Source organism: Eumetopias jubatus, unplaced genomic scaffold (genome assembly GCF_037043125.1).
Source record: "Eumetopias jubatus isolate StellerSeaLion01/CBP00866 unplaced genomic scaffold, mEumJub1_p1.0 scaffold_39, whole genome shotgun sequence".
Taxonomy (NCBI): Eukaryota; Metazoa; Chordata; class Mammalia; order Carnivora; family Otariidae; genus Eumetopias; species Eumetopias jubatus.
In genome coordinates, this window is record NW_028274845.1 from 1374728 (window position 1) to 1384170 (window position 9443).

General features: G+C 47.3%; 1 protein-coding gene across 1 annotated transcript; it reads left to right on the forward strand.

Annotated features, from left to right (window-relative positions):
* The first annotated feature begins 2359 nt into the window (after positions 1–2359).
* Positions 2360–6484, forward strand: LOC148161921 (putative NBPF family member NBPF5). The gene is made up of 4 exons (XM_088020511.1): positions 2360–2537; positions 4451–4547; positions 5188–5402; positions 6429–6484. The coding sequence occupies exons 1-4, from the start codon at positions 2360–2362 to the stop codon at positions 6482–6484; spliced, it is 546 nt and encodes a 181-aa protein (XP_087876637.1).
* The last annotated feature ends 2959 nt before the right edge of the window (positions 6485–9443 follow it).

Here is a 9443-nt window from a genome sequence, read left to right on the forward strand (position 1 = left end):
AGACAGACAATTGGCAAGGAATAGACAAGTTGTTCTAAAATTTCACCTTTTCTAGAGAGAAATCATATATATAATAGAAAATTGGAGAGGAACGAATTTGTATTGAACAACTTTCCCAATACCCTGAAGCATGTCTACTTTCCATTAAGACCGGAGATGAAAGTCTTGACTAGGTCCAACTCCTGCAGTCTTCTTGGTCTGGAGGGGTCTGAGAAAGTCCATTCTAGACCTAGAAAGATCTGGACTCCTGGACAAGTGTTCCTCAGAAAGATAATCAACTACTTACCTCTAAAAGCCCTGAGCAATTTGTGAAACTGTGGGTGAGGTTCAGACCAGCTCAACTCTATAAGCAGGACTCTCCCCTGAATCAAAGCTGGAATATTGATAGATATCATTTCCAAAATCTCTGGTATAGGTCATGGCATGCTCCATAGGAGAGAAAACAGGCACATGAATATCAATTGAGAGAAATATCAATCAACACACAGAGCCATTATTAAATAATGTCCACCCCCACTACAACCCAGGAAAGTTCTCATTCAAAAGCCATGTTTTAAGGAATATGTAGTTAGAAATCTTCACGATTTGGGGCTAGAAGCCAGTTTCTTTAATGGACAAGCAACTCCAAGAATAAATAGATAAGCTGGATTTCATCAAAATTACAAGCTTTTTGTTTCAGAGGACACTATCAAGGAAGTGAAAAGACAATGCATGGAATGGGAGAAATTTGCAAATTGTATATCTGATGGAGGTCTGCTATCTAGAATAAATTAAAAAAAAAAACGATACAACTAAGCAGTAAAAGACAGCCAATTAAAAAAATGGGAAGAAGAGTTTGAGTCGACTCTCTCTAAAGGATAAGACCAATCTAACAACAAATACTTGAAAAGGTGCTCAATAACATTAGTCATTAGGAAAATACAAATCTAAAGCACAGTGTGATCCCTCTTCCCCCCACTAGTATGACTTAAAAAAAAAAAAAAAGATAATGTATGCGTTGGGAAGATTGTAGAGAAATGGAATTCTTACACCTTCCTGGTGGGAATGTCAAATGGTGTAGTTGCTTTCCTTTGAAAAAGAGTTTGGTAGTTTCTGAAAAAGTTAAATATAGGGTTACATATGATCTAGCAATTCCACTCCTAGGCATATAGCTAAGAAAATTGAAAATATATGTGAACATAAGGGGAAAAGAAGACTACATAACACATAGATGCAGGAAGAAGAATACTGAGAGAGTTAGAATAGAAAACAGTTTCATAATCAATTGCATAAATTAACTTTGGTTTTTCCCCTGTGTTTTGGGGTGTGTGTGTGTGTGTGTGTGTGTGTGTGTGTGTGTGTTTTGCTGTAAAGAAAGTTTCCTTTACTACATATTGTAAATGGAGGAAGATCCAAATAAATTTAAAAGCTTGTCAAATACAAAGGAAACAAAGATAACGAAAGTGCTAGCATGCTTCTCTTGTGTTTTTAACGCACAGAGGAAAAAATAAAACACTAAAAGACACAGGGAAGAACATCATGACAGTCTAAGACATTGGAATCTATCCCTTATTATAAAAGCCTTAAGATCTGTTTGCCCTTAAAGGCAAGTGGGATGAGTTCATGACAGCCCTAAGAAAACCCGTTGGGAGGGGTGCCTGAGCAGTTCAGTTGGTTGAGCATCTGACTCTTGGTTTAGGCTAGGGTCATGATCTCACGGATGGTCAGATTGAGCGCCTTGTCCCACTCTCTCCCTCTACCCACCCCCCATTCTCTCTCTCAAATAAATGAAGATGAACAAAACAGTAAACTACTTGGGAAACTATTTCTGCCTTGGTGATTTATACACACACAAGAATGAACAATCAGAACTATGCTGAGATAATTTTTTAGAAAGAGATGGGAACTGTGGTATCAGCACAAGGGTAGACAGCAACTGAGAGTGGCCAGTGAGGGGTGGTTCCCATCAGTGGGGACCTTCGGGGGGACCGGGCAGTCTTGTGTATCAGCACGGCCTTGGCAACTGGAAGGCAGCAGCTCCCCAGGTTCCATGTCATCTCGGACGTTCCAACTCTGTTATTTCAAGTGCAGACCGTTACCTGGCATTCTGAGTGCTCCCTCTGTCATTCCGTTTGGAGTGTGAGCTAGGGGCAGTGCCTTCAGCTCTCAGCTGTGGCATCTTGAACCTTGGTTTTGTGGTTCCTGAATCTCAGGTGCTGTGGGGTGTTGTTCAAATTGTTCCCAACAGTAAGTAAAGACTTCCTGTATCCTCACCCCTCAGTCCTGATGAAACCTACTTGATTTCACTGGTTTTTAACCATCCTGTGTTTGGGTTTCTTCTCCTCAGTCCCCAGCTCTACCTCCTCGGCCACACGTCACCATGGCAGCACCTCTTGGCCCTCTGTCTGATCCAGGGGCAGAAATCAGCCTCCTGGAAATCAACCAGGAGCTTCAATCCCAGCTGGAAAAAAGCAAGCAGGACTTCCGAGACCTCAAGGAGAAATTCCTTATATCCGAATGTACTGCCTACTCCCTGGCCAACCAGCTGCAGAAATACAGTAAGTCCTACAAGATCATGGCCACCAAAGACATATCTGTCTGTATTCCTTCTGAGAAACTAAAAACCTCTCCAGATGCTGTCTTCTCTCTTCCAATGTCACATAAATTTCATTCTGACCACAATCCGGGAAATGTAGAAGTGGGTATTTTATCCTCAGTTTGCTGAGGATGGGAAAACTGAAGACAAAGAGGTTAACAGTGACATGTCAGGTGGGGTTAGAGTTAACATCCCAGTTCCTGCTTCCTGGTGCGGACACAGAAACGCCTGGTCCTCTCAGGATGGTCTCTGTGCTGTATCAGATCCTGCATGCCTGCAGGCCTAAGTGTCAGGGACTAAGGAACTCTCTCAGGTCCCGCTTCTCTGAGGTCCCATTGGTAAAGCACCAAGTTAGTTACACTGGGGAAACATCCTGATGGCACACCCGGGGGCGAGAGGGAGGGTAGCAGGTGACACTACCTGCTTTCAAGGAGATGGAAGTGGTAAGTGGAAAGTGGAAAGAAGGTCTCCTTTCCCCCTAAAACTGTGGTATCTGTGAGTGACGCCATCCACACAGTGACTCCCCTTGTGAGAGGGAACCGGTGCAGAGCCTCTGCTTCCTGAGTCCACGGAGGCCATTTGATACCCAGTGGCAAGGGTGAGGGTGTTTCAGGGAACATCACGGTCTCTCCCTGAGCTGGGGACCTTCAGACGTGCAGGATGGCCAGCAGGTCCAGGCCTGGGCCAGGAGACATGTGGCCTAGTGAGAAGGAGGGTGAGTGGGGGAGACCACAGCCCCGGGAACCAGCCAAGCCAGGGTGTGGGGCAGGCCTTCCCCCACAGTCAGCCTGAAATGGGGAGCTCAGCTGCCTGTTCATTAGGAGGGGCCTGCGCTGGCAGAAGGAGTCATGAGAACGGGGCACGTGCACAGCCGAGCGATAGGAAGGAATCCTGACAACTCTCAGCCCGCATTTTTGTCATTTTCTCACAATTTGCTTTCAATAGAACAAGGGGAGGTGTAATTAAAAACGAATGACGCAGAGAAAAAAAAAAACTGAGGCATGCTTTTTACGAAAGGGAAGAGATGATGAACTTTCAGGGAAGGACAAGCAGTTTTGTTTACAACTTTCCTGAAAATCATCACATAAGTGTGGGAAACCAGTTGTGAAGATGATGCAAACAGATATCACCTGAGGGCGTGGGGTGGCGGTAACACAGCACAGGGGAGAAAAGCATGGGTTGTAGGTCAGTCAGCCTGGGCTAAATCCATGGTGCCCAACGTCCTGTGCCTCAGTTTCCTCCTTGTTAACCTGTTAGTGTTGTGGGACCTACTTCTCTGAGTCAGAATGAATACTGAGTAATTTCTTGTAACGCTCTAAGAGCAGAACCTGGAACTGTGTAACTCTGTTCATCATTCTACTGCTTCTCATAACACAAACTGTATTAGGATTGGGCCATATTCCTCTCCGGTGCTTCTGGTTTTATGCATTGTGGTTTCCACAAGTGTAACCGGATGAATTTTTACCTTTGAGATACTTGCTCAGTATAGAAATCCCAGCTCAGGGGACCCATCAGTCCAGTAGCCCTGGGGGCCTTATGTCATGTCCCTGCTTAGTGTTTCACTTAGGAGTCTCCAAGGCTTGCTAGAGTGACCATGATCAGGGGAACCCAAATTCTGACTCTACCAAATACCAGTTCATCACCGTGTCCAGTTCCTCTCTGTGCCTTGGGGCTGTTCTTTCCTGGGCTCTGAAACAGGGAGTAATCGACTGCCCTGTAGTTGGGAGGCTGAAGAATGTGATGTGGAGCTCCCAGCGCAGAGCCAGGTGGCCGGGGTTCCAGTTGTCCTAGGATGGACCCTGCCTCGTCCCTTGAAGGCAGCGAGCACAGCAGCATGTCCAGCTTTCCCCTGAGGCAGGCGTCTCTGTTTCTCAGAGTGTGAAGAGTCCACCGACCTCATCGAATCCGTGCTGGGAGAGAAGGTGCAGTTTGAGAAGGGGAAGCAGGCAGACACGGTGGCTGAGAAGCTCAGGTAAGGAAGGCTCCATGTGGGAGGCTGCAGGGACGCTGTGGGCATCTTTGACTTGGGGCAGCAACAAGTCTGGGCCAGGAAAGGGCAGAAACGTCATGGCAGGCACGTGACCCAAATATTTCTAAAACAACTAAGACAACAGTGATTGGTAAATGATGGACTCCAATGACTCAAAGTCTCGCTCTCTCTCTGGAAAAAAATATCAAAGTCCCCAAGTTCAAGGGAACAATTCGTGGCTTTTAGCACATTCACAGTGTTGCGAGATCACCACCTCACTTACCTTTCACAGAGTCATGACCTGGCTGACCACAGCTTGAGCCTGCCATTCTCCTGAGCTCACCAGTTCACACCAGCTCTACTGGACATGCTTCTGCGTCTGGCGCTGTGTCCTTTCACTGCACGCCGCGCTGTGTGTAGTTTTCCAGGGAAACGGGTGTCCCCGAAGTTAGCAGCTGAAGGGACATCTCTCTGGCGTGTGCTTAGGAGAACCCCTGGCTCTGTTTACAGAAGGAAAAGGTGTAAGGGATGTGCAGGGTTCACGGCTCCTTTGGGGAAATTCTGCCAGAAATCATCACGAAAGATCTTATTGTCTGTTGTTCAACTCTTTGCATTTTAAAATTTTCTCTCTGCCCTGCCTTAGGCTATGTCATACCCTCATTAAAGACCAGGCTAAAGAGCTGACCCGTTTGTATCAGAAGTTACGGAAAGGGAAAGACGTTTCCCAACTGCTCAATAAGCTCCTCGAGGACCTCCTCACCCATGATGACCCTGAGCATTCCCAAGGGCAGGGCTTCCAAGAGCAACTGGCTGAGGGGCGCAGGCTGGCCAAGTGCCTTGCCCGAAAGCTCAGCCCAGGTAAGGCGGCCACCGGCCCTGATGCCCGGAGCTGCGCCAAGGCCCTGGGCTCACAAGAGACTCCCCGCCTGGCCTCACGCCGTGTGCAGCAGCCCTCCTGGATTCCCCATAGCAAGTGGGGCCATGAGAGAACCAGGAGTGGAAGGTGGTAACAGAGAGCAGAAATGCACAGTGTGGAGGTAATAGTGCTCCACGTGTCTGCTTCCTCCCTGAGGGAATGCAGCCTTTGGAGCGGGAGGCAGCCTCCACCAGTCTTTGAGCCAGAGAGCAAAATGTGACAGGAGGATGCTTGTTAGTGTGCAAGGATCCCTGCACTAAGTGGGAGGTTCCCAGAGTCAGCGTGGTCTGTATTAATTGTGGGTGAGAAAGTGAGTTTTACTTTCTCCATATCTGTCTCCTCATCTGGAAAGTATATCAAATAACCTGTTGATACTGTAGTGATCAGATAGGGAAAATTCATGAATGCATGTCAGGAAAAAATAATGCTCCTGACTGTGTGGAGTTGGATGAGGTCCTTGATGCAGTAGGACTTGGAGGTGGGAGTGCTGTTTAGACGGGACCGCTTTTCGTAGACGGATGTCCCCTTGATAACACTGAAGCCCACGTGGGGGCCCTTGAAGTCCCCGGTGGAGGGATGTGGGACAGGGTGGTTGTCCTGTCGTGAGGGCAAGGAGGCGGCTCTATGTGAGAGCTGTGAACCCACAGAGAGTCTGTGGCTATGGTGGGACCTGTGGCACTCTGCAAGACACGGTGCAGAAATGAAGCTGACAAGCATTCCCTGATATGGACAACAAGAGCCGGTAGAACGTGTTGCCCAGGTTCAGTGATGCTGATCCTCAGAATCAGAGACACACTGCCTGACGCATCAGAAATCCATGCCACAGCAGTTCTTAAAGACAGTGCCCTAAACTCAGTAGAATACCTAGTCATTCATAGACCCTTAGGTCTCCAGGGACATAGAAGCCGCTGTGTTTATAGTGGTGATGTGGGAAATAGCTGATGGGACATTTCTGAATTTATTTGCAGAAAATTATGAGGATGAGGAGGATGAAGAAGAACAAGGAACCCTCACTCCCAGGTGACAATGAAAATTCTGGAACCAATAATGTGTGGGTCAAAATGGACAGGGTCTCAGAAAGTAAAGTAAGTGAGGTCAAGAGAGTGACAGATGTCAGATGCAAGGTTAAGCAAAACTGCAGATGGTCCCCAAAGGATGGCCGTTTTGGCTTGGTTGCCTGTTGTCTCTGTGGTGTTGTAAGACCGAGATGAATTCACCAGCCTTAGGATTCCCCGTGGGGACAAAAATACCCATTCTTTCCTGTAAATGGACACCGGGAGGAGATGCATATCTACTTCCTACACAGTTCTCTAAGGTCCTTGGTAGGAAGGTAACTCACCAAGGAATTGGTAAACAGACAACTAGCAAAATTAAAACCAAGAGAAGTACCTAACCAAACTCCAAAAACTTGGGGTGTCATGTGACACTATTAATGACAAAGTGCCTAGAAGGCACACATTTCTGCAGTCTGCAGGTACTCCAGAGCTGTAAGTAATTGACCAATCTATGTAAAAATCATCCTGACTCAGGCCCGTGGTGGTTGCCCCTGGTCTGGTCTCCACTGTGCTTCTTGTTGTGACCGCATCCTGCTGGGAGGGTGGAGTCTCATTCCTAGTCAGTGCTTCTGTGGCCAGTGCTCTGAGGATCAGCTCCTGCTCTCCCAGCCCCGGGCAGCCACACTCTGCCTCTTATAGGTTGGTGTGCTTGTTCCCTCTCCAGCCGGTGCCCTGTGCCTCTTGTGACCACTCCATATAACTCCCATCCAACCAGCTAGGAAGCCACAGTGTCTGATCCTCCTGGTTTGATCTCTTGTCATTCCTGTCCTACCCGGCACAGCATGGAGCAGCAGCAAGTTGAAAAGAAGGAAGCCCTACAGGACACAGTGGATGAGTTTGTTTTGACTCCTTCAACTCTGCAAGAAGAGTGTGACAACGACCAGTCCTACAGTGCTGGCGAATTCCCATTAGATGAACAGGAATTCGGCTCTGCTCTGGATTTCGCCTGTGAATGCTCCCACACCCAAGGGGATGAAACGTCACGTGGTCCCCCAGGTAGTGTCCATGTTGTTTGTTCTGCACACCTTGTCTACACTGAGGAAGGTCATCTCTATACACGGGCGTTACAGACACACTTTGCTTTAAATCAGGACATAATGGATGTGGAGACACAGACATCAGGTGGGTCAGGGAGCCTTCAACCATCCTAGGCAGCGGCCATGCCTCTGTCAACCTGGCCCCCGTGTCAGGCCATTGAACCTATGTCATGGGTGACAAGCTCTACCCACCTCAGTAGGACATCCACAAAGTCTTGTCAGATACCCTACGTGGATCAACTGTCTTTTGTTCCATGCAATGACACTTTCTTTTTAGGATCAATATCTCTCGAGGGCCTAGACCTGTCCAATGTTTTTGGCTCACATACCTGCATATCAAGGAAAGGTGCTTTCCCTGGTTTCACTGCTCTCAGGCCCAGGCACAATCTTCTCTATGTGGGTTCAACTTAGCCAAGTGGTCATCTGAAAACAACTGTGTCATTACCTTGCCTGGATGTTCCTATGAAGCCAAGCTGGGCTCTGGCATCACTCAGACCAAATGGCTTTTGTGTCGGTAGAACACCAAAGATTCTTTTTGATTTGAGGTTTTCTACAGTTGATTCATTAGTCTAGTTTCAAGAATAAATTCCTGGGAAGCATCAAGAGCCATGGTATGTCATGGAATAACCCCATTTTGCAGCAACACTTCAAGAAAGTGCTTGGACTCCTCCGCAGGACCTCTGGGGAAAATATATTCGGAACTCTTTTTACAGACTCCCATCAGAGGAGGATATTGGGATAATTTGTGGGGGAGAAGAAAGTGAATTTCTGCAGCAGGTTAGGGAGCAGTCCTGTGCACTGCTCGTAAGACTTAACCTTGGCCATCCTGGAATATCCCTGCCAGAGCACTAGGGTCTTGCCCTGAGAATCTTAATGTCCTTGCAGTGTGGGTGGTCACTGTGTTGGTAATATGGGAAGTATGATTTCCTTAGTGTCACCTGCTGTCTTGGAACTGATTTTCAGAAAGTCAAGATGATCGAAGGGAAAGAAATGGACAACAGCCAATGTGCCCCAGGTAAGTGTGAAGACTGTGGACTACGAATTTTCCTGGTGACCTCTGGAGACCTCACATCGGGGATAGAGAGAAAGTGCTGCCTAGAAGTATTCCATCCATTCAGTCAATAGCAGAATATGGCCTTTAACCATGTCATCTATTTTCATGTGGTAGTTGTGTAGGTGTCACTTTCTTACTCCCTTTCATGTTGAATAACCTACAGAGAGTGGACACACATGAATTGACCAAAGCCAGGGATTCCGGTAATCAGCTGTTGTCTCCTGTGTGGTTAAAACCAAAGTGAGATGCGTATTAACTTTGTGTCTGTTTGACATCATCATGTTGGAGGAGTTTGGATAGCAAGAGAGGAAGTTGAAGAATAAATGCATGTCCCATCAGAATATTGAGAAAATATTCCTTGGAGTCAGAATGTCTGAGAGGCAGTAAGGCCTCAGGATATTTAGTCCCTTGGACACTGCATGTACAAGTCAATGCAACGTATGCAGAAGGGTTGAAGCCACTTGTTTTGATAACCTCTGTGTGCTGGGAGTCATAATTATGACATGAGTATGACAGGGATGTTTTAGTCTCCTCCTCCGTCACCTGGTTGTGAGGCCAGTACACAGAATATCTCCTGTTCTGTCTCCCACTGCTCCTCATATCGGAGGCCACACTCTGCTCCTTACATAGGGGGATAGTATTTTCCCTCCAAGGGGACAGCCCCATTGCTTTCTGGGACCACTCGCTATCACACCCATCAACACCAGCTAGGAAGCCATGGTGTCTGATCCTCCTGGTTTGATCTTCTATCATTGTTGTCTCCCCCGGCATAGCATGGAGCCCCAGGATGTTGAAAAGAAGGAATTCCTACAGGACACAGTGGATGAATGTGTTTTC

Excerpts from the sequence above, each read along its gene's own strand:
- LOC148161921 (XM_088020511.1), top strand. The coding sequence starts at position 2,360 with ATGGCAGCACCTCTTGGCCCTCTGTCTGATCCAGGGGCAGAAATCAGC. Across the intron at positions 2,538-4,450 it reads CAACCAGCTGCAGAAATACA|AGTGTGAAGAGTCCACCGAC; the intron begins GTAAGTCCTACA and ends TCTGTTTCTCAG. Across the intron at positions 5,403-6,428 it reads TGCCCGAAAGCTCAGCCCAG|AAAATTATGAGGATGAGGAG; the intron begins GTAAGGCGGCCA and ends ATTTATTTGCAG.